This window comes from Ambystoma mexicanum, chromosome 11, assembly GCF_040938575.1.
Source record: "Ambystoma mexicanum isolate Mex_15411 chromosome 11, UKY_AmexF1_1, whole genome shotgun sequence".
Taxonomy (NCBI): domain Eukaryota; kingdom Metazoa; phylum Chordata; class Amphibia; order Caudata; family Ambystomatidae; genus Ambystoma; species Ambystoma mexicanum.
In genome coordinates this window covers 861,417,843-861,443,111 of record NC_090934.1, presented here as the reverse complement: position 1 = coordinate 861,443,111, position 25,269 = coordinate 861,417,843, and the positions used below count along the sequence as shown (strand labels likewise).

The following is a 25,269-nucleotide window of genomic DNA, read 5'->3' as shown; positions in this document are numbered from 1 at the left end:
ACCAGACACAGCATCTTTGACCTCCTCGCCTCTGACAAACCTGACCTGGTCTTCATCGCCGATACCTGGTTGTCCGACGACTTTGCCCCCATCGCCAATTAAGCTTTCCCCTCTGACTACTCCCTCATCCCATTGAACCGTCCCTCTAGAGGAGGTGGAATAGCATTCGCCTTCAAGTCTCAATTCCACGCCTCATATCATCGACAACCAACCTTCCTGCAAATCACTCCTCGTCAAACTATCCCTTTCCCCTTCATTTTCACACAGCTTCCTAATAATCTACAGACCATTCTCAAACAACCTCTGCGACTCTATTGCCACCCTCCAAATAAACCAATCCAACCTCATCCTTCTAGGAGATTTCAACATATTGCTTGACATTCACGCCAACCCTATGACACACTCTCTGGTTGACGGCCTAGACGCGATTAACCTCCAACTACACATAAACGGCCCAGCTCACCATAAAGGACACACTCTCGAAGCCATCTTCAGCTCCCACAACCGGATACAGCTAAACCCCCCCACCCCTATCATCTGGTCCGATCACTTCATTGTTTCTTTCACCATTCGCTCACCCGACTCTTCCCGTACCCCAAATCTTTGCAAATGCTGGAAGAAACTAATAATCCTTGCTGACCTAGCCGACGCACTCCTCCAGTCTCCTCCACCTACCTGCCTACTCAATCAACTAACACCCGACACCTTTGACACATGGCTCAGCACCTCACTAATGCGGCTAACACCCTCTTGCAAACCATCCGCCCGCCGTGGCCTTTTCCCTAGATGGTTAACACCTGAATTGAAGACCAGTAAACAACTATATAAATTCCTAGAACGCAAATGGCGGAAAGAAAACTCCCCTGAGCAGATCCGCGTTGGCCCGGCACCTACATCAGTACAAGGCCGAAATCCGTAAAGCAAAAAAAAAGCCCACTACAACTCCCGAATCCTAAACTGTAAAAACCCCAGCAAAGAACTTCACAAAATCATCACCGAATTCACCCAACCATCATGCACAACCACCGCCCCGACTCCCTCACAATTGCTGTGCGACTCACTCTCTCTCCACTTTTACACCACAGCTCTCGAAAGAACAAACGTTCTAACCAACAAACTAGCTCTCACACCCACCAGGCAACCCACCCCACACACCGGCCAATCTACTGCCCAACCAACGTTCGACTCCTTTAGTACAATATCACCCGACCAATTTCTCAAACTTCTCTCTGCCTGCAAACCATCCAGCTCTCCAGTAGACCCTTGCCCTGCCACAACCCTCAAAGAAATTTTCGCTTCTACCTGCGGAGGAGAACACGCAAGATCCATCATAAATGACTCCCTTTCCTTGGGAATTTCCCCCTCCCACCCCCAGACGCATTCAAAATGGTTCATATCAAACCTCCAATTTAAAAAAAAAAAAACTTCCGACCCTCTGGAGCCCAAAAACTACCGCCCCATCTCAAACACCAGGTTCCTAGCAAAACTCATCGACCGAACCGCCTACTCCCAACTAAATGCCTTTGTCGAAGCTAACAATCTCCTAGACCCGGCGCAATCAGGTTTCAAAGCCCGACACAGAACTGAAACCACCCTAACCTCAATCTGGGATGACCTTAAAAAAACGGCAGACTCCGCGGGATGCACCGCACTAATCCTTCTTGACCTATCCGCCGCCTTTGACACAGTCAATCACTCAATCCTCCTTGACCGCCTCCACTCCCTAGGAATTTGTGGAACCGCTCTCAAATGGATAACATCCATCCTCAAAAATAGGAAGGAAATTACCCTACTCTCCACCTATTCCTCCCAAGCCTGACCAGTCGACATGGAGTTCCACAAGGAGCATGCCAACCAGCCCTCCTGTTCAATCTCTACATGTCCACCCTCCCACGAATAATTTGTTCACACAACATCCTGCGTTACAACTACGCTGATGACAACTAATTCTAAAACTCCTGAACTCAAATTCCAACTGCCGACCTGACCTCGCTTCCTGCCTCCTCGACATAGAACTCTGGATGACCACAAACCACCTCTTTCTAAACCCCTCCAAAACCGAATCATGGTATGTGGCAACTCCGAACTTCTTCCACACCCACTACCTTGGCCATCTGCCATGGGCAACTCACCGACTCCCTCTACTTCAGTAAAAAACCTTGGATGCACCCTTGACTCCGACCATAACTCTCTTGAGCCAATTCAACGTCTCAAAGTCCTGCCACTACCACCTTAAAACTCTAGGCGCATTTTTCCATATCTCTGCTTTCCCAAAAGACTGTCTGCGGCCCAATCAATTGTTATATCAAGACTGGACGATGCTAACCCCCTCTACCTCGGAGTCCACGCTTACCAACTGTCTAAACTACAAAGAGCACACAACGCTGCAGCCAAACTTCTACTAGCGCTCGGCCCGAGGGACCACATCTCCCCAGCCCTCAAAACTCTGCACTGGCTTCCGGTTGCCCGAAGGGTGACCTTCAAAACCTTATGCATTTCTCACCGAGCACTGCATAAAACCGGACCTCAATATCTTCAAGAAAAACTAAAACTCCATCATCCTCCATGTACTCTAAGATCAAGCTCAGCCGGCCTCCTAGTCATACCTAAAACAAACTCAGTCAGGTTAGGCGGATCATTCACAGTCTTGGCCCCCAAGTTGTGGAACGCACTCCCACCCCACATCCGACTCACTGAAGACATCATGTCTTTCCGCAAACTACTGAAAACGTGGCTCTTCTCCTAAAACTGACCCCAAACTCAATCTAACAAACTGGATAACAGCATCTCAATGACTTTACCAAAGGCTAGATCATAAAATTAGCAATGCGGCGTCATGATCCAAGCGAGAAATCGAAAACTAATACTCTATTGGTTCGCTAAATAGGACAAAAAATAGATTCAGTAAAAAGGATCAAACTTGGAAAGTAGATAAAATGAATATGTTGTGCGAGTTCAGTAAAGTCGCTGAAATTAAGGAAATTGACAAAATAAATGTAATGTACAAGAGGATCAATGTGGACGTGAGGGATAAAATGGATAGTAACAATTCAACTAAACCAAGCTAATAGACCTTAAACAACAATAAAACAAAAAGAGCAATACAACAGCAAGACAAAAAGATCCAGGAGACAATAACCTCTAATGTAAACTAAAAGGTCAAAAAGAATAGAATGAGTAAAGTGGATCCAAGCTGTGAAGTGGAATAAAAAATACGAAACCTGTAAAACGGTTGAAATTAATTAAATGGATGTAACGATTGCAATGGACGAAAGGAACTAAATGGACGAAATGAATAAAGTGAAGAGGATGGAAAGATGAATACAAGAGACTGATGAGTCCGCAGACAGATGGCACGGAATGAATGAGTACATGGTATAAACGGAAAGTACAGAATATAAGATTTGAGCACATGAGATGCATGTAGTGCATGGGACAGACGAAGAGCACGGAACAGATTCAATGCGTACGACAAATGCCATGGGCTGAATGCAATGAATAAACAAAGTGAGTGGAGCGGATGAAGGCCGAGTTGATGAAGCACGTAGAGCGGATGAGTGCGCCGAGCGGCTGAGTCTGTAGATCGGTTGAGTCTGCAGATCGGCAGAGTGCGCGAAACGGATGAGAGCGTAGTGTAGACGTAGGTTGTAGGTTCTGTGAGTGGAGCAGATGTGGTGTTGAGCAGATTGTAGAGCGTAATGGTGTTGAGCGGATGTAGGATATGGTGCGGTTGTGGAACGCCGAGCGACTGTAGAGTGCCGAGCGAGTGTAGAGTGCACAGTGGATGTAGAGTGCGGAACGGGTATAGAACGCAGATTTAGGGTGTTGAACGGATGTAGAGCATGATGGTGTTGACCGGATGTAGGGTGTTGAGTGGATGTAGAGTATGGTGCAATTGTGGAGCGGGTGTAGAGTGCGGAGCGGGTGTAGAGTATAGAGCAAACGGGTGATGTATATTGACGGAACGGGTGAGGTGGTTGGAAGGAACAGATGCAGTAAAGGGAAGAAACGGGTGAAGTGGGTGGTTGGAACAGAGGATGGATCTGGAAGAACGGGTGATGTACATAAATGAGACGGGTCAAATATATTGACTAGAACGATTGAAGTATGTGGATGGAACCGGGAAGTGGATCGATCGAGTGAAAAATGTGGTGGAAAAGAGGAAGTATGTGTGGGGACCGGAGGAACTGGGGTGGACCGGAACAGGTGAAGTATGTGGACGGAATGGGTGAAGTACGTGGACGGAACGGACTGAGTGCACGGGAACGGCGTGACTTACATGGAATGGAGCGCATGGAACGTTTGAAAGAGCAGAGAAAGGAACGGCTCCGAGTGCCTGAAATGGTCGTAATGCATGGAACAGGCGGAGTACATGGAACTATTGGAGTGGGCCTGATCTCAAACACATATGGTAAACCACCATATCACATCTCTGCGCTTACTCTGCTCCTTACACCACCACTCAACTAGAACACAGCGCTACTATAACACCATTCGGTATAGCTGTTCCCCATACCATCAATTTACTGCATTCTCCCCATCACCCTAACTAAACACTGCTGGCTACACACCCTCCAGCCTAGACGTTCTCCTCAGGCCTAATGCAGTCAGAATCGGTCTGGATAAAACCTGCCAGAACAAACACATACTCTTGATCTAACCACCACACCTACCGCTAAGAAGCAGCTATCACATGAATGCCACATCAGCTGCACACATATTCAGTGCTCACACGCACCTTTGACTCTCTCTACTGACTTGAACTTCGGTTCCCAAGGGCGTTCAACCTACCAGCGCCTTGAGACCATACCAATGGTACATAAGGTGCTATATAAATGCAAAGTAACATAACAATCATCTCTTGGCCAATAGGAAATGCTGTGCTGCATGTATTGGAGGTGGTGAGTGCCTTTTGGCTATATAGTAGGCTACAGTGCTATGTACATGACAGCATGTCATTCACAGATGTTTCAAACCACTGAAGATAAAGCACATACATGTGAAAGGATATTGACAGTCTATTATGCAATAAGTACGAGCAACCTCCAGGTTAGAGCCTTTATGGCGGTGCCGACCCCTGCAAGGGATCATCATCCTCGCACACCAGGATGCAAGGGTGATAAACCCATGCATCCCCTATATTAAAAGGGATGCCATGCGGGGGACAGAACCACATGTTCTCAGCCTTAATGGTTGTACTGTCCCTTGCCAGGAATTCCTTTATTAAGTAATGCAGCGATCACTGGATGTCTGGAGAGTGTCTGATCCAACCATTACGCATGAAAAGGTGAGGATTTTTGCAAGCCGAAGCCTTTTTTCCAAAAGCCTGAAGCTCCCACGAATTGGTGAAAGCCTCTGGCTTTAGAAAAAAGGCCCTGGCTTCGAGTGGCCTCCTCTTTTCTTCCATAATGGTGGCGCCAGCCCACAGGCAACTCTTGTTTAAAGGGATGCCTGGCAGGTGGCAGCACCACCATTATGTAAGGAAAGGTGATACTGCTGGAAGCCGAGGCCTTTTTTTTTTCTAAACCTTGAAAAATCACACTATTAAGTTTTAGGCATTAGAAAAGAAAAAAAAGCCTTGGCCTCTAGCAGCCTATTTGGCTGAGGCGGCCAGGTGACATTGGACCCCTGTCCCAAGAGTTTTTACGATTAAAAAACCAAGTCCTGGTTTGGGGGAAGAGGATACAAGTCCAGGTTTTGCACAAAGGTAGGGTGACGACTGCATCGCCAACAATTACAAACTAAATAGACATATGTTCACAACCATCCGAGGGTGGGCTTAAACCGCAAACCTTCCTGGCAACATCCATATGCATTTACTGCTTATGCCACAGAGACTGACTGAGGTGAGTAAATATAGCATGGCCTGTAATGTTAAAAGGAGCAACAGCTCCTTTGATGATAACGTTCTTACATCCACAGACAAAACTGCACAATGCATATGCAGATACATGGGGAGTGGTGAAGTGGGCCAGGTTAAAGAGGAGTTTGGTGTGGGGAAACAGGGGTCAAGGAGGCAGTGGGGTAGTCCATGCTGCTGATTGTCCAAATTTGTTGTCAGGAAAACCTTGTCACCCTATCTTCAGTGCCAATCTTAATTGCCCTTTCATGCAGCAGCCATTGGGCAGATCGGGCTTTAGCCGCCGGAACCCCCTCACCCAACCCCCAAAAATGTTGGGTTATGTTGACTTGACCTGGCTGAACTACAGAGCCATGGCAAGACAGGACACAGCGCCGACAGCTGCAGCTACTAAAGGCCCAGCAATTACTAATGTAAAAGCATTTCACAGTTTTGCACCTACATTCAAATGCATACAATTTTTGGCAGGAGATCGCTCATTCTAACAGCACTTCTTAAGTGTGTGGTTTCAAATAAGAAGGAGTTGGCTGCTTGCAATATTGAAACTGCACCCGAATAGACTCATAAGAAAGGGTAAGGGCGTTAGAATCCCACGCAAGTATGTCCCGCCCCATCATCACTGATGTTAGCGCATCTTGACCGTCTCCCAACATTTGAAGGATTAGGGTCGCCCCCTCCCCAAAGTAATTTTAGTTTTGTGCACAGCATGGCAGCATACTTGAGAAAGGAAGCTTACTCCTTCCCGTTCCCGTGCATGGCACCGCATATCAACAACACCTTCCTTTCCGCTGCCACCCCATCAGCCCTGGTTTCACGAATTTTCGCACTATTAACTCAAGAGCCCCTTACCCTTTTCCCGCCACAGACCAACAGCGCAGCAGTTTGTTCTTGGCGCGTAGGAATCTACAGTCTACTCGTCGGGGCCACGTTACGAGCTGACGTCAGAAAACGACGTCAGCGTCTCCTACTAATTTATTAGAACAAGGTTACAAATGTCCTAATCAAACCTTCAGTAAGGCTGTGTCCAATGACTTGTCACCCATATCCGGTAACCGCAATCTTACAAATATGTGTAATTATTTCAGACTACAACTATAACCTCATCCAAGATGGCTACACACCTTATACCTCTACTCCCATCAAAGATGGCTCCGACATAGGAGCACTGGTGCATCGTTTTCAACTTTCTAGACCTAACTGCACGATTTTTAAAAAATTAAAATAGCTTCTTTTTCGTCAGTTTGCGCGATAAGCCATATCTGGATCGGTTATGTATTGTGTGGCAACGAAAGGACGTATAGACTGACTGTTATAAAGTCCCTGGAATGTGGTATTGCACACGCGCATTCCACATATAGCAATCTATTATCCCGGCGTGCACTGCGTGCGCGATGGCCTCTGACCTTTCACTGTGAGACGTGTCTTTCCGGTGGTGACAGCGGCAATAGCAACAGTAAGCCACCCTTACCAGAAGAACACAAACAGCAGGAGAGATGGTAAGTGGTCTCTTTGAGATTATTGTGCTTGTTTGGGAGAAAATGATACATAACGGATTGCTTCAATCACCATTTCCCCCAATCCGGCGACATTGCAATTTTGCATACCTTCTGGGGAATGCACCTTCATCTAATACCTTCAAATGTTATCATAGCACAGGCGCTGTTAAGCGCTATTCCCACGAAAAAACGTCACAATTAGTAAGGGGCCAAACGCCGAGAAGCTGCCAAGCTGAGAAGCAGGAAAGGCAGACGATGCTTCTAATAACTAGGCGGTAGATGACGTGTTGAACCTTCTTCAGGTTTTCTTTTTTTGCAGCATAATCGTTCTCACAGCCTCTTCTACTTGTTTTCCATACGTTCTGCGTTCATGATGTTATGTTCAGTTGTATTGCTTTTGGTAAGAAGTCTTAGTTTTTTTGAGATGCCTCTGCCTGAGATTTTTGTATATGCTTCCTTTCTACTTTTTTTGACAGCACGGTAGTCCGGACACAATGTATCTGTTCCAGCAGGGGAGTATCCAGCAATGCAAAGAGGGAGGGGAGGGTGCACGAAAAAAGTCCTTCTAATTTCCCCCCCCCAATGCACCTTGGAAAATTAATGCTATTAAACTGGCAGCATACAATCGTTCCTGCCCCCACCCCCCCATGATGCAGCGCGTGTGCTGCAAATAGAATTCTACTTTCGTGTCCCTGAGCGCATTCTGACTTCAGAAATAAGTCTTCTAAGTTCTTTCTGGAGTTGGATGCACTCCGACTTCGGCAAGAAATGTATTTTATTTTGACATTTATGAAGCGCACATGCAGCCAGGTGGCATCGAGGCGCTGTTGCAGACAACGGTGACGTGGTTGCATGAAGTGTAATTGCATCTTGAGACAGCACAGAGTTCAAGGTTTAGACAACCAGGTTTTGAGTGCTTTAAGAAAAGCAAGGTGTGATGGTTCTGCTCTAAGGGTGAGTGGCAGGGAGTTCCATTGCATAGCTGCAAAGAAAGGGACGCTTGCCCTGCCTGCGCTGGCTAGTTTGACTCTAGGAACTACGAGTCGGTTGGAGTAGGGTGTTCTGGTAGGTCTGGAAGAGGTAGGGTGGGGCTGTGTAGTGATGCACTTGTGGGTGATAGCCAGTGTTTTGAAGGCACGTTCTTTAATGGGAAGCCAATGTGCCTACCTCCCTGCGGAGGAGATGCAAACCTTTTGGGGATGCCTATGGCTGCGTGCAGAGCGTTCTTCTGAATGGTTTGGAGTTTCTTCTTGCAGTATCCAATCTTGAAACAACTATGGCTCTGGCAATGGACAGGCAGGTTTTGGTAGTCGGGAAAGGTCTGGCTGCGTTTAGCAGTTTTGGTGTAGTAGGCTGCAGAGGACGCAATGGCGTTGACTTGCCTGAACATGGAGAGAGTATAACCCAAGGGTTTTTACGGACTGTGAGACTGGCATTTGAATGTTGTTGATGGTGAAGGCTGAGTATTGGTTGTTGAGTTTATTTAGGGTTTCCTTAGGTTCTGTCCATAGTAGTTCAGTTTTATCCCCATTGAGGCAGAGCCAGTTTGCTGCCATCCAAGCCTGGATGGTGGAGTATGCAGAGTTAAATATCTTGGCATCTGCCTCATTATAACCAGATAGGGGGAGGAGGACTTGGGTATCATCAGCATTGTTGGTGTCTAGGATATACCGTGTGAATCCAGTATGTTGAACTCTGGTCTGGTGAAGAAGTTATAGAGCATGGGGGAGATGCAGGATACTTGTGTAGCGCAGCACTGAATGGTGGCTGGGGCGGCGCACAAGTGGTCGGAACACTCTCTCATAGCTCGACCTTGGAGGAATGAAGTGATCCAAGCTGTTGTATGGGGGGAAAAGTGTGCTGAGGAGGAGAGATGGTGGCAGAGTATTTTGTGGTCTACAATGTCAAAGGCAGTAGAAAGGTCTAGGAGGAGGAGTAGAGCAGGTTTACCTGTATTCTTGATGTTGTCCATCTGGTTTTTTAAATCGAGCAGGGCTGATACCATTCCAAGACCGGGGCAGAAGCCAAACTGTCGCAGGCCAAGGACGCTGTTGGATTTGAGGAATTGTTGTACCTTTAAGTAGGCTGCTATGTCTAGGACTTTTAGCAGGAAGAGAACTAGGCCTGTTGTTGGTGGAGGTGGGGTTGAGTGAGTTGTTTTTGTTTTTTTAGAAGGGGGCGTACCCAGGCTTCCTTGAGGCTGGAGGAGATGAGTCCTGAAGTGAAGGAGGCATTTATGAAGGCGGTGAGGAATGGTGCAAGTGTGCTTGCACCGTTTTTGATGAGTGAGGCCGGGCAGATGTTTGCCTTTGCAGTTAGAGGGTTTGTTCTTCACAAGGGCGATGACTTCTGATTCGGTGACGTTTTTGAACTTGAAGTGAGGTCTGTCGTTTGTGTTGTGACTGGAAGTGGTTGTGGAGGGCTGGTCGGGTAGGATCAGTGTGTGCTGGTTAGCCTGGCTCCGGTTATAAAGTAGGTCTATTTTACTGAGCATGGCTGATTGAATATCGGAGCACCTTTGATCAGTGCCTGTGGGGGAGCAGTGGGAGTTTTGTGCTCTGAAAATGGAGATTTCTTTTGCGTCTGACTTGGCGTTGGCAGTCTGGGTGTTAAAGGATGCATCTTTACCTGGATGGTTGCTTTTTTATAGTCCCTGGCGAGTTTGCGAGCGTTTAGCTGAGTCTAGGTGGTTTGTTTGCCAGTTAGAGAGGACTGCCCGTTTTTTCAAACTGACTTCTAGTAGCTTGGGGGAGAACCATGCATTGAGTGTTTTGTGGGTTTGGCTTTCCGTTTCAGTGTGGCTTTATAAATTTGAGCCAATATTTCTGAGTTGGAGAAAGGAGGCCCGAGGGCTGGAGTTTGTAAGTGGGAAAGCCTTTCTTTGGTGAGCTTAGGTGGGAGGGGCGAGGTGAAGGGTTTCTCATTCTTGGGTGGGGAAATGGAAAATGGGATGACATGGTGGTCTGTCCATGGAGCGGGGGAGTTGGCGCTGGCGGAAGGTGAGCAGTTGGGGTCTACTAGCCAGTCTAGGGTGCAGCCTTTGATGTGTGTAGGGTCAGTAATGGATTGTTTGAAACCAAGGGTCTCTAGCGCTTTAGCGAGGGATTTAGCTTGTGGATCTCCCGGGTCATTAAGTTCTAGCTTCAGGTCACCTAAAAGGATGGCCTTGGATGGTGTCTTAAGGTCGCCAGATAGGAGGTGGGTGGGGACTTCTTGGATGTCTGCTATGGGGCCTGGGTGCCGGTAGACAATGTAGAGTGTAATGGTGCAGTTAGGGGATGTGGTTAGTTTGAGGACTAGGATGTCGCTGCTAGCTTCAGTGGAATTTTCAATGTTTCTAATGGGGATGGACTCTTTTGCTATGCGGGCTACCCTACCTCCTTTAGAGTGCGGTCAGAATATAGTGTACCCTGGGGGGAGTGCTAGTGAGATGGCAGGGCGTGATGCTTCATGGAGCCAGGATTCTGAGATAGCTAGGAGGTCAAGGTTTTGGACAGTGAGCAAGTCGTGTATGTCTAAGGCGTCAGCTGGGAGGGAGCGTGTGTTAATGAGGGTGCAGTTTAGCGTGGTGTGGGGAGAAGGAGTGTACGTATGTGTAGTATCTGATGGGATGGCACCCTGAGAGGTGGTTGGGGTGGTAGCATGGGCTACGTTAGGGCTGACACCATTGGCAGCAATAGGAGAGTTGCCTAGATAGCATTAGGCATGGTAGAGGCGTGGGTAACTTTGGAGCTGGTACTGAGCAGCATTAAGCATGGTAACAGCCTGGGCAGCAATGGGGCTAGTACATTTAGCAGCATTAGGCATGGTTACAGCACGGGCAGCAGTCGGGCTGGTAACATTAGGCCTGGTGGTGATGGCGACAATGTTACCAGCAAGGTTTGAAACAGTTGGGGCAGCAGCAGAACTGCGTACGTGCTTGCGTGCCTTGGTGCGGTTAGCCACTGATGGTATGGGAGTCTTGTTCCTGCTTTGGGCAGTGTAGTTGCTGAGGATGTTCTGCTCTGGTGTGGAGTCGGCCTGAGCTGGGATACTTGGATTAGGGATCAGAGTGTTGGCCAGGGTGAAGGGACGTCCTGATGTAGCTTCTTGTAGTTTGCATGATAACGCAGATGACGAGGTCGCTTGCTAGTGCCTGGTGGTGTTGGTAGGGGGTTGCATGCAGGCGCATTGCGGGCTAAGGCATCTCTGGGTCGCAAGTTTTAGGATTGTGGATAGGTGCGTGCTCGGAGGCGCACAAGTCTACAGGTGAATGGGGCGGGTGAGTTTTGCATGGGCCGGAGTGGTCACAAGGCATGGTGGTATGCAGATTCTTGAGGAAGTCTCAAGGGTTGAGCCGAGACCATACCAAGTGGCTTACCTTCAGCTGATGTCTGCTGATGCTGCAGTGCACCAGGTGTGCAGGGGGACTTTGCATCCCACCTTCGCCTCCCAGTTGGTGTCTGATCCTCTTATTGGCTTGGAATTGCGGTGAATCAAGTGTGGCAATGGTGCTGGCGAGGACGGCCAGGATGGTGGCGTCTTTGGTGGCTGCCATGTTGGCAAGGCCAGGGGCAGCCTGTTAAGTAGGTGTATGCTGTGGCTGGGGGGTACACTCCGGTATCCCTGGAGGGGAATGTCTAGTGGCTCTGTCCCGCACTGCTGCTGCAGAGACCCAGAGCGTTGTGGGACATGGCTACCTGTTTGCTGTGTGCTCCTGCTGAAATGGCAGCACCCTCATTTTTGGGTTGGGCAACTTTACAAAATGGTTTTGCATGAAAATCTGTACGTGCAGTTCCATGCGGTTTTATTCGCAGCCCATCCTCAATCAACTTTTTTTTGTAACGTTAGTGGCAGATGTAATTATAACACGTTTACATAACAAATAAATGTGCAAATAAATGATTTGTCCAGGGTCACACACTTTGGTTAAATGGTGAAACCGGGATATGAGCAATTTAAGCAACTGAACACATCCTCCCAGGTCTAGTTGATCTACACATTTATTAAGGTTTTGCTTTGCATTTCATGTGCTTAAATAATACTTTGTTTATAGCAATGTCTTGGAAGCAAACCACATTATATGATAATCATAATACACTAACTTTACACTGTATACCTCTACCTCCATATTAGAAATAAGTTGAGGAATAGGAGTATGACTTTAGTTTAATTGTCCCTATCCTGCATGCACAATTACAATAACATCATTCAGATTAATATAAACCTAACAAATCCCCCTGGGTTTATAAACAATAGTCATTATTTCATAAAGCATGCAGCGTTATGTACCCTTCTCAGTTCTGATCACCCTCATTTACATTTCTTAAGGGACAAAAGTTCTGCCTAATCGTACCCCCTCCTATTTCGTGTGTAATGCTCTGTTGACACTGAGCCACGTGTCCGGCCCTGGGAGAGCCGCTCTGCTGCCGTAGCTTGAACAGTGAGGGTACCGCACTGGATGTGTCCTGTTACCAGGACAACAAAGGCGTTGAGTTCGAACTCCTGCTCTGCACCCTCTGTCCTGCCATGTACCGGTCTTCCCCCGCTTGGTACACCACTACCTTCGGGGCTGTCGTGTTACTTTCCTACCCCTCATTCCTTTGCCTGCTTTTCCTCTGTGTGTGCATACTGTACATATTTGGTATACCACCAGCCTGATAATAACATAGCCACGTCTACTTTCCTTTTGCCTGGACTGGCACGGAAAGGCCCACTTTAAACATGCTTTGTTTTGCGGCTCACTTGTTCCTGCAACAGGGTGATTAACTGTCCCATAACCACTAAAGCGTACATGGTCCTTGTATTTTTCCCTCGGGGCCTTGGTGATCACATTTCTCGACGGGCCTTGCGCACCCTGCATGGAACGCAGGGTGTCTTTCTTATTCTTGGCTATGTTGCCCCACAAACCCGCTCTAGGGTGGTATCTGCAAAACTGTGCTTTCCCCCACGCACTCCCCAAAGCCCATTGGGGAGATTTTCATTTTGCAGGTGAGGAGCAGCTTTTCTGCTCCCTGCCAAAAGGACCGGTCATTTCACTGGTGAATGAAGGAGTTGGGGAGTATGTTAACTCCATGTAAGAGCAGGACTATTACAATAGTGGGGAGATGGGTCCCGTTCATTGCTGGGGGCAGGTGCCTGAAAGGTAAGTACTGTGACAAGAAGAGGAAGGTGGAGGTAGCGTCCCTATGCACACATACTGGGCTGTTGTGTACAAAGTTGTCAATTTTATGCAGTTTGGCGCAGGGCTACCCCTCCCTCTCCATAGTACATGAGCATCATACATGTTAGTGTTATGTTGTACGTGTTATATGGGTTTTTTGTTTAGGATTTGTGCTGTCTAAAGCTCGGCTCAAATAGTTGAGACTCAGTTTTGACAGAGAGAAAGCTTTATTGTGCTTTTATTCTGTACGGATTGTCTAAGCATGGCACTGAGTTGCATTTTTGTTCGGTTGACAAGATTTTCAAGACGAAAAATCGGGATAGCCAATGACACAATTGGAGGGCTTCCCCCTAACTGCCCACAAACCCACAGTATTGCCAGCACAGCCCCTTCCTATGAACGGTGCAGTTTTGACTGTGGATAAAGTCAATGAAAAACGAGCTTTTGCTCTGATTGATGTTAAAGGACTTGCTGTTTAATGTTTCCCAAATCGTCTCTGGAGCACAGTCGGGTAATGCAGGTTGCTGGTATCTGAAAGGTTGGGGTTCGAGTCCACATGTGGCAATATTCTAAATAATTGAATAAATTGAAATAAAAAAAACACTTGGAATGGTGGGACAGGGGGCCCAATTCTGGAGACGTCTTGTCACTCTAATTTTGCTTCTTCTAGTGTGCATCTAAGACATTCGGTTGGGCTGGGTCCACTAGAGCCAAACGATCTAGTGGACTGCTCAATTGCCAATTAATAGACACAAAGCCACCCGTGATGGGTATAACTACGGCATGTGTGGGGGCACCCCCCTAGTTACCTCAGCCCAAACTGGGTCCACCACCTGTGGAACGAATGCACGTTTTGTACATAAAGCAGGGTTTATTGTACAAAATATTCCAGGGAGCAATTGGATTGTCCCGTGGAACCAAACCAACTCGAGTCTCAACGAACAACATCAATTGTTAAATTAAAAAAAGAACATTTTAACAGTTAACATTCCCAGATATTTTATTACCACCCACCCCTAAAACCTGATTGAGCTTACATTTACAAAGAAGTTCCTTCTTTTCCAATTCCTTTCTCATTGTCGATGACCAATCTTTACAACCATTGTGAGATCATATTCAAAATCTGCCTTTGCTGGGGATTGGTCCGTGTTAGGTTGTGACATGATACGATGAAACATTCACATAAAACATAATGAATTAAGTAACAACTGGCCCAGAGCCTTTAACCTTGTGTGATTTGCACATGGTCCGCTAGGATATTTTTGCAATACGAGGAAGGGCTGAAAGAACAGGTTTTTCTCTTTCGACTACTGATTGCGATCTCATCTGCCCCAGACTCCTAGCTCCTCAAGACCTTCTAATTAATGCAACCACTACTCCATCACGTAAATCATCTAGCTTCACCCTGTGAAAACAGTTGACCACGGCACACCCTGGCCCCGAGCCCCATCTTTATTGCCGGACCAAAGAAATTGTCAACCCCCTCTACGCAATGTCAATGCAACCAGCAAGATTACACCTGTTCCTTGCGGTACTGTTAAACCATAAACCTTCGTCCTGCTCGAAAGCGGACCTTCTACCTACTGGATGACTCTTCCTCCTTCAACTCCCCAACCCATAAAAACCACAATGTCCCAGCTGCCTAACATGCCTTGTGTAACTGCTAACTGCAAAGTCAGAATAAACTCACAAAACCCCACTGCATGCAAATTTATATTAACTCCATATTAAACTCTTCCAGGTGCTTCTCTTTGTGTTCAAAACTCCTTTTTATATATTTCCCTGTGCGCATGTTTTATAAATGCTATTTCTTCTTTACCGCAGGATCTCGGGACAGGCTCCTCTCGTGTGCATGAAAACCTCTGTCTCCCAGTTTCCATGTGTTTCAGAGCACCCTGTCGATTGATGGTGTTCATGTTGCATTATTTAACATTTTTCTCTTGTGCAACTCTCTGCTGTGTATCAGTTCTAAACAAACAGTAACGCTAAAGTAACTTATCCTATCCATAATTAACTGCTCTTGATATTTACAACATTGCGCCCAGATCGATGCGACCCAGAGTCGTGAATACGGCACGTGCAATATGAACTCCTTGTAATCATGGGGACCCTTCGTGACCACCCCAACACATGCAATGGAGTGTTCTTTTCTTATAGCGTGCATTGTGGTGTTGAACCATGTAGGCTTATCTTTGGTTTGACCCATGCAACCTGCCTGTTGAACGTTGGTCGCACCACCTCCTTTTGGCAGATTACCTATTGGAGAAGCAGACCCTTGGGTATCACTTAAGGGCAAAATAGGACAACAAACAGATTTGGAAAGCAGTACAGATAAAAGGGAATAAAATATGTCTGTGCACCGTTTTTACGTTGTATGGGGTAGGTGTTCACTGTATGAGTAACATAAGTCTGCCAGCTACAAGACCCTAACTATGGCTGATATTCCCATAATAAGTGAAGGTAGAGAACCAAGTGGGTATTAGTCCAGTTCTGCGCCATACCAAAGACATTATTGGTCACAATTGTTATAAAACAGAATGTTTGTTTATTGAATTTCAATATGATTCTAATTTGTGCGAGTTTGTTTCTGAGCCAACATTAACCCGATGGTGGCACGTGTTAATGGTTCATCCTGTTGTGGGCTTTGTCAAGGCGTAGCATTATAAATGGTCAATGTTAGAAACAAAGAATAGTACATTCAGAAACCCCTGTTAGGGGTCACAGGCGGTACGTTAGTAGAATTGTGCATATAATTTCTTCACTTGATGATCAGTTATGGTTGGTACCCTCTCTTTAGATGGTAGCAACCTACGTTGATCAGAGTTTCACATGTAATTGTTTGCCAATATTCATAGGTTCTTAAATAGTCAGTTTGTGTTTTTGCAAAAAGAATATTTTACATGTACATTTAGGTTCTTGTTCACTACATGAGATTTCCTGAAGAGAAAACTGTCACTTGACCTCCCCCATTCATTTCACCATCCAAGGAGGCTTTACCCGCCATGTTAATAATAGCGTTTCATACATGGCACCCACTATGTAAAACCTCTGAAAGCTAGTGCTAGAATGCAGAGATACTGACTCACTCAATTGAAAGGCAAGCACTTTGCAATCCATTCCACCAACGAATCCTAACCTCTTTTCTCTTTTTGAACATAGTAATTTATTAAAACCTATTTATTACAATATTATTCATGATACTTGCAGCCTTTGGCAGATCCTTTAGAGACTTCTGAATACTTCAAGGGAATTTACCCATCATCGTACGAATAAATTAAAATATTGACCCACAGGTTTCTATAAACCTACTTTGCGGCGGGGGAGAGAAAGGATATAGCAATTGCAGCAATTTTCTTAGACGCCGATGATGTCATCACTCACGTCTGTTACGTGGGATAGCTTTTTATGCCGATCCCAAAATGGCGGTGTTCAATGCATTCAGCGGTGCACCGCCATCCAGAATCCAAATAACTGATCCAGTAACTCCTAACCAAGTAAGAACAAACTGGGCAATAAAAAAAAAAGCCTCTTCTTAAGGTACTTCATTAGGCACTTAGCTGATAGTACCTTATCCATTGTTATTCCTCCTACTGGAGAACATATACTAAAGTCATTGAAAAATCCAGGACCCATTGCCTAATGGCAAAAGCCAACTAGAGAGTGTAACTGAACGCTTGTAAGGAAAACTTTACTTACATATGCACCATTGCTCGATGGCCACCACCAGCACCTCAGTTTTGCCCACGAACAACCTAAAGGCCAATGTGCAGGCACACAAGTAATCTGAATTTAGATACCTACCACCATGTATGCCAGACCACTTTACAACAAGAGCATACCAATGTAAACACACTTGTGCTGAAACAAACCTGCACTGTTACTGCACCGACCTATTCCTACTGGACGTTATCACTTAAGACACCATCACATGGTGACTCTAAAACTATGGAGAGTTTACTTGGTCTTCACACGACTTCTATCAAACGACAAACGTACCATATATACTACCTAAACTCTCCTCTTCATTCCTTTCTTACCTCCACACCTGTTTTCTCTCCAACAGGAAATGTCATGTAATGAGCAATAACCTAAGTGTACATGTAAAATATTCTTTTTGCAAAAATACAAACTGCTTATATAAGAACCTATAAATATTGGCAAACAATTACATGTGAAACGGATCAGCGTAGGTTGCTACCATCTAAACAGAGGGTACCGACCATAACTTATCATTAAGTGAACAAATGATATGCCCAATGCTACGAACTCACTACCACCTGTGACTCCTAAATGGGGTTTCAGAACTATTTGTTTCTAATGTTGGCCATTTATAATGCTACACCTTGACACAGCCTACAACAGGGTGAAACATTAGCATGTGCCACCATCGGGTTAATATTTGCTCAGAAACAAACTTGCACAAATTAGAATCATATCGAAATTCAATAAATGTTCTGTTAAATATAACAATTGTGACCCATAATATTTTTGCTATGGCGCAGAACCTGACTAATGCACACTAGATTTGGAAAGCACCCTTGGCCATTGCTTGCAGGGCCTATTCTCGTCACTGTTGCATACCGCTGTTAAAGCAGCTGGTACTACCGCTCGGATTTTAAGTTGTCGCCAGAACTGAATGGGCTTCCTGCAGTGTACCATGGAGCTGTGAGTTTACAGTTCTATTGTCGGAAGAGAGATGCCCAGTAGGCAGCAATTAATGGGTGACCTTTTCTGTGCAAAATTCCAGCTTTTCCTGCGTTAAAGGCAGTTAATTTTGATGGCTGATAGGCATTTTGAAGACCAGTCCAGACAACTAGTCTCCCGAGCTATTTATTTTATTTGTGAAATAAAAGGTACATTATTTATAGACCTCTACAAACCTGCCTCCTTGTTTGAAATCAAAACCGCACCTTTCATTTACATCTATGCAAAAGAAAATTCTGAAAGCCTGGTTTCAATAATGAAAGGCATTTATTTTAGACAAAAGGTTGTTGCAGTGTCGCAGGTGACTAAGGCATTCAGGCTCTGCCTCTTCTGTCATGAAGAGCTCTGCAGGATGAATGAAAAGCCAAACGATGGTGGAACACGTAGCACAGGATGAACCACTCACATCTGACTGAAATGGCATGCAGGAATATACATATCTGCTGCACAACCACCATAGCGTAGGGAGGCAGTTATGGTTAAAGTAGCTGACTAGTGGTCCGTGTTTTGTATTTTAGCCAATACCAGTCTGCACTTGATTTGAAGTACATGCATTTCGGAAAACCTACACTAAACGTCCAGAATGCAAACCACTGTTGAATGAACAGCCATAGCTGGATGAGAGGTGTAAAACATGTTATGGGAACACTTCCCAATACTTAAAGGTTTGTTGGAGTTTAGTCTCTTCTCTTAGATCTATCTAGCTAACAAGTTTGAAGTGAGAGATACTCCATTCATTGCCTCAAGGCCAACATCAACATTCAAGTCTGCTATTCATGGATCTGCACTTCCATTTGGAAAATTAAACCTAATTATTCCGACCCTCCAGAATATTGCTGCACAAAATGTAACATTTTGCAACACAAAATTGTATTTATTGTAGAATATTTTTCATTGACTGGAGGCGTGCAAAAGAGAGCAATGGTTTCAAGAAAGAGGCAGTAACTGAATCTCCAAAAGAGCCAGGTTGTCTTATTTGCATTTTTTGTGTGTGGTTCAGCTTTCAATTTAATAGTCCCAGACAGCCCTACATGTTAAGGGGTGTATCGTCCACGTTTACTCCCTAAAAAAATAGGCAAATGCTCGTAAAAATAGCCATCCCCAAAAATAGGAAAAAGACACGTAGAACCTTGTGCCCCCGTTTTCGCCCACATAGTTCCATGGATCTATTTGGACCACTAATGCACATAGTACCACAGGAATAAAACTGCCTGATTAGAAGAAATAAACATGCATCTTTTTATGTGCGTGAATAGGTGCAAAGGAATAATTCTTACGAAAACAATTCCGTTGTCCAGTTTAAAACTTGTTTACACGGAATCGGACTTGCATCTTAGCTCCCTTTTTTATATAAAAAAAAAAAGTTATTCCCAACTTTAAAAAACAGGGAGTAAAACACTGGCACTTGCAAATCTTATCTGGTGCACTGGTCCTAGATGTTATTGGCCTGACAGTACAGTGTTTGTTTTGGTTTAAACCGATCTTTATCAGTTGTAAAGGTGCAAATATTCCCTTTCTGTTTCTGCAATCCCCCGAACACTGACACTCCCTCATTCACCAACATCTCTCACACTCGCCAGCATCCCACACACTTCCACACCCTCCCGACCCCCCATTCTCCATCACGAATTGCACTCCCACACCTCTGGCTCTTCTAGTGATACCCATACTTGCTCTGTCACACGGCCCGGTCGCGGCTCGCCCTGCTCAGTCCCTGCTACACTCTAAACCATGGACTCAACCCACACCTTACCCTCTCCAGTTCCTCCTGCAGTCTACAGTCCTTCATTCTTTCTTTTCTTCTACATCTCACAACCTTTCTCCCAGTCTTTTGCACTCTTCCCCCCTCCCCCATCGATTCTCAAATCTCCAGCTCACTCCCGCTTTCCCACCCACCGCTTCCTCTCTTTTGGGTCAACCATGCTCCCACTTTCAGGTGCACTGCTTCCTGTCCCACTGCACCCCTTTTACTTTCTGCAGAACTTCTTCCTCTCTGCTTTCTGGTCCACCGCTCAGTCTATGCTTTCTGGCCCGCCACTCCCTCTCGGCTTTTGGGCCCACAGCTCATCCTTTGGCCCACCACTACATCTCAACTTTCTTGCCCACCACTATGCAGCTGGCCCACAGCTAGCCCTCTGCTTCTTGCCCATCACTCCCCATCTGGCTCACTGCTCCCCCCCCCCCATGCCTCTCCTTTTCCCCCTTCGTAAAGTGTATTTTTTGGGATCTTTTTTTTAAATGGCAGATTTTGTGGCATTTTCAGCAATCGTGAAATCTTTATACGCTAAGCTGGGTCTGGTTATTGTGTAAGGGAGCAAGATATCTATAATATGGCTGTATGATATGCTTAACAAGTACAAAAACAAAGATAAAATTAGGGGGATTCAACAGGCCAGTTTCTGTGAAAGTCTTGGAGAAACTGGGACAAGTCGGTTGCAATTCGGTGCACCCGGCGCAGCCTCTTATCTCATTCGACAAAACTAATGATTCTAGCATAAAATATTATCTGGAAGCATTTTAGGACTGGTCTGTACCTCTTAAAACGTTGGCTGGGATTAGGTAGCGCCAGCTTAATGCTATATGCGCCAAAACCAGCTTTTAAAGTCTCTTGCTCGTGTAACACAAATTTTGTCATGCAATAATGACAGCATTTGTTAAAAATTGCAACACACCATTCTGTCTTAGGTGTGCACTTTAAAAAAAAAAACTTTCTTTGTTGGTTTTGCGTAAACAGTGAGCCCATGCACAGGCCCGGGTAAACAATAACCACCCCCCCCCGATAGGTGTGTGCTTTATAAAATGGTTAAATAATTTCTGTAACCTTTTCTCCCTGTGAGATTCTTTGGGAACGTTGGCTTGCTGGGTTAATGCGCTTGCTGTGGTAATTTATGTGAAACCTGTAGCTAGAGCTCTACTGCAGGTTATTCATCCACTGAGCTATTCCAAAGATTTACTGGCTTTGAAAGTTTAAAAAAACTTTATGTTTTCGTAGCCGTTTTAAAAGGAATAACATTTTCAGGAATTAAATGATCGGTGTCTATTTGACTAGATGGGAAGGTGCATTAATATGCTTCCTGTTAGTATCTGGGCAGCTTGACAGTTACTGGATTACATTTTGTCAGAATCAGCTCATGAAATGTCACGTACTGCCTATTTTTTAACATTGAAGATTGCTTTAAAAAATGTATATTGGTACATTCAAAAATAACTGCAAGCAAGATTTTTCTTCTTCTGTCTTTGATTCACTCTGTCCTTCTTAGGAGCTCGAGGCTATGAGCAGGTACACCAGCCCAGTGAATCCCGCTGTATTCCCACATCTCACCGTGGTGCTCCTGGCTATTGGCATGTTCTTCACTGCTTGGTTCTTCGTGTATCCTTTGAGCAGAAACGGGGGTATGGGTGTCATGAATGTGAAGAGCATATGCACTGAGTTGATTATGTAGTTGAATGGGATGCAACTTCAGCATTCCAGAGTTTCAGAAACCTCAAGTGTGAGGCATCGTGTGTGTGAGTGAGTCTTACACTACTGGAGTTCGGGGGTAGTAGCTACTACTTCAACCGTATACTGTCCTTTTGCCCACGGTTGTTTTTTGGATGATGGATTTATTGCCAAAACAACAAATCGATATGTATATGGGGGTGGGTAAGGGCGTAAAAGGCGTGGGGTTGGGGTAACAACATGGGGAAATGTGGGAATGGGGGTGGGGGGAGATCCCACATAAAAACAAGTACTTTTCAATTAGTTTTTTCCGATGGATTTTTGTTGGCAAAAAAATCCATCCAAAAAAACGAACGTCGATAAAATTACCTAGAAACATGGCTAAGCGTAGAGCAGCTCATGACAGCTGAAGAAGGTTGTACATGGCCCATGACACAAGGAGAGCCACCTGCAGCTGTTCAGCCAAGGAGCAAACGCAAGAACCCTACACTGCTTGTCTGCTCTCTCATGGCTCCTCAATTCCTGTGAAAGGACGCGTGCCTCCTGTGTCATGTATTGTCCTTCAGCTAAGCGCAGGTGCATGGAACTAGCGACTAAATAAATGGACCGGAATGAAGCATCACTGAACGGGAAGGCATCTTCGTCTCTACAGTCACTGGTTGCACAAACACAGAGTAGGTTGGGATTCCCCCTTTCGGCAGTCACCAGATGCTGATGCCTCAGCTTCCTATGGAAGCCCCTCTCGCTGGGAAGGACACCGCCAGAAGTTGCAGCAGTCCATTATGTCTGTTGGCCCAGGTCTCGAATGCACTATCTCAGTAACGTCAGCAGAGCAGAAGACTGGAAGGCACCTGCTTGACTGCACAGGGGCAACGCAGCGCTGGTCTTGGCAGCAAGATTGGATCCCGGATCCGCTCTTGGAAACCAAGCTCAGGTATGGTATTAGACGCATTATAAAATAAAAATATATCATTACTCAACTGGACCACTATTGAACTAAGTCTGGGACATTATACTGCTCAATATGCCCGTGGCCCATTAATTGTATGCCAGCTGGAGCCAATACTGCTGTTTGATGTCTGGAGCGAATACTTCACGTTTTTGTATACATGCCTTAATTGTGCTTGGAAATGGTACGAGGACGGTATAGGAGTATACAAGAAACCTACATACATGCTATGCATACCGTCTGTGGCCAGTACTCTTATATTGTTTAATACCTCTTTAATAGTATATTTTATCTAGCAAACAACGTTCATATGGAGCCTTTAAGAATGTACTGTATCTGACAAATGCTGCTCATTATGGGGAAATATTCACATTACTGTATGGCACCCCTAATTCGGTTCTACCTCAAACGGAGCAGGTACACCAGCCCGGTGAATGGTTGGGACCCTTGATCTACTTGTAGTGGCCAGTTACTGCAAGGGGCGATTCGTTCTTTACTGTCTGGGGCATGTATGGCATGGGCCAATTCTTGCTATGCGCTCTGGGACCAATACCACTCATTCAAGGCGAGTACCATTCATTCATGCATGCTGTAGTGTTACCTTGGTTGTTCTTGCTCAGTCTGGAGGTGGGGTCATTGTTGCTCATACTGCTTAATGAGTAATTGATAGTTGGGATGATATATTTTCCCAAATGTAATGTGACACATGGGTAGTTTTAAGTGATATTGTACATAGTATGTCTATTGAAGCTTAATTTTCAATTTATTTTTGGCATTTCAAGTTATTATTCCTTCCTCTTATGCTATTGGGGGAGGGGGAAGGCCATTTGATGTCACTGTTATGTTCACGACTTTGAAAATGACTACTCGCCCTGCATTTTTAAAACTTCAGCTCTTCTCTTTTGGTATCCCTGTCCTAATGATGATTAGGCCGAGGGGTCACTGATGGATTGTGCACTGTGAATTGCTAAAGTCTTTCACATGTGGAATTGTACTTCCTTTTTGCATTATTCATAACACATGATTATGCAGGGTTTCGAAGCTTTCGAACTTTTGTTCTCAGCCTAGACCAAACCATATCCTTTAGTGTTTTCTCTCTGACATCAAGTGCTTTTCGTCTTCTGTCGCAGTAGCAACTTTCCCTTATTATGCTGATAATGTCTTTATTTGCAGATAGACTTTCATGGTAAGCCCTCTCACCGTTTGATACAGTATTATTATTTAAGGCCGTCTACCCAGTTCGAACCGTTTTAGGTTCGAATCTTTTGATGGATGAATCTATATGATTTTGCAAGCCACCGGTATACTAATTAGTTGGTCCAAGGTAGGGTATCCCTACCACAAATACGTATTCATTGAATGCTCATTGGTTTAATACTGCGCTTTAAAGAGTGGAACAAATAAAGGCTGTTAGGCTTGTACATATTTAGTTCTTAAAATGTAAAAGTTGGCTTCCTACTGGGGTGTATGTGGCATCTGTTTGCGCATATGATGCATGCTGTTGCCAGACCTAGTTTTCATTTTGTCCTTGACCATTAGATTCAGCTATGAGGTGACTTCAACCAAATACACTCGAGATATCTATAAAGAGCTACTAATCTCCCTAGTAGCCTCCCTCTTCATGGGCTTCGGTGTCCTGTTCCTGCTGCTCTGGGTGGGGATCTACGTGTGACCAGGCAGAGTTGGTAAGAATGATCTGCACTTACTTTCTGTACTCCAATGCCTCGCTGGTCTCCACATTCTTGTTCATAGTTACTGTCTGTTGCACAATGGTCTCTAATCCCCTCCCCCTCCCCGTCCCTTCCTTTTATTGCTGAAACCCCTATTGCTCTGATCCATCTTATTGTCTTTTTCTTGTTTCAGCCTTCGCATTTTTAATTGCCTTCTTTTGAAGTGCCAGACCAACACCGCACAATTGTCTCGCCCACGAGATGCAGACTGCTCCCACCATTGGGTATTTCCCCTCTTCTGTCTACATATGGATTGCCTCGCTGCTGTTCTCAGAAGTTGATCCTTTTTTATGTTTTTGCAATCTGCCACACTTTGTAATAAAAGTCCTGAATTGTATCTTGTCTTTTGTGGAGTTTGTGATGTGTGTCAGAGTGACAAGACTTCCATTCCACTCTTCTGGACTAGCTGGTTTAGCACTAATGGGCACTTCTGAGAGGGAGGATTCTCCTTTCGGTCCTTTAGCACTGACAGAATTTATGAAAGGTTGCTCACTGCTTTGGTCACATGTTTGAGTAGAACACTCTTTTATAAAGAGGCTTGCCCTCTTGGTCTTACAGCTGTGATTGTGGACACCTAAATGGAAGGTTTTGCTGGTGAGGGGGCTATCGTATTGATGGAGGATCACTTGGAAGGAAGCTCACCCTGTTGCCCCTAGGCATAAACATCTTGCACGTACCCCACTGATTTTGCGCACTACTTTTAACACCATGATTTTACATAAAATGTATGCTTAATGAGTACACCAATAAGGACACTTGCTGAGAGCATGTACAATCTACAAGAGATAAATGTGGTCTTTCACACGGGAGGCATCAATCGTACTAGCAAGTCATGCAACCCCCCCTACAACAAGCCGCACGTGCAAATAACTAGTAATTATGGTAGCAGGGACTGCATAAAAACTCAGAATGCAGTAGGGACGTTTTTCAAAGCAGCATGGAGTTACGG

At 45.3% G+C, this 25,269-nt stretch overlaps 2 protein-coding genes across 2 annotated transcripts in view; one reads left to right on the top strand and one right to left on the bottom strand.

The window, feature by feature from the left end:
- Positions 1-6,845, bottom strand: part of FEN1 (flap structure-specific endonuclease 1) — a 38,674-nt gene extending 31,829 nt beyond the window's left edge. Inside the window, exon 1 of the mRNA XM_069623889.1 lies at positions 6,710-6,845. The gene's annotated coding sequence lies outside the window, so the exon portion shown is untranslated. The remainder of the gene's footprint in view (positions 1-6,709) is intronic.
- A 374-nt stretch (positions 6,846-7,219) lies between these two features.
- TMEM258 (transmembrane protein 258) lies at positions 7,220-24,657 on the top strand. The gene is made up of 4 exons (XM_069623890.1): positions 7,220-7,356; positions 21,463-21,572; positions 24,136-24,275; positions 24,454-24,657. Exons 1-3 carry the CDS (start codon positions 7,354-7,356, stop codon positions 24,260-24,262), a joined length of 240 nt encoding a protein of 79 aa, XP_069479991.1. The 5' UTR covers positions 7,220-7,353; the 3' UTR covers positions 24,263-24,275; positions 24,454-24,657.
- The last annotated feature ends 612 nt before the right edge of the window (positions 24,658-25,269 follow it).

Bases quoted from the DNA above. Each gene is read 5' to 3' on its own strand.
- TMEM258 (XM_069623890.1), top strand. The intron at 21,573-24,135 runs GTATCCTTTGAG...CATTAGATTCAG, and splicing joins TTCACTGCTTGGTTCTTCGT to CTATGAGGTGACTTCAACCA.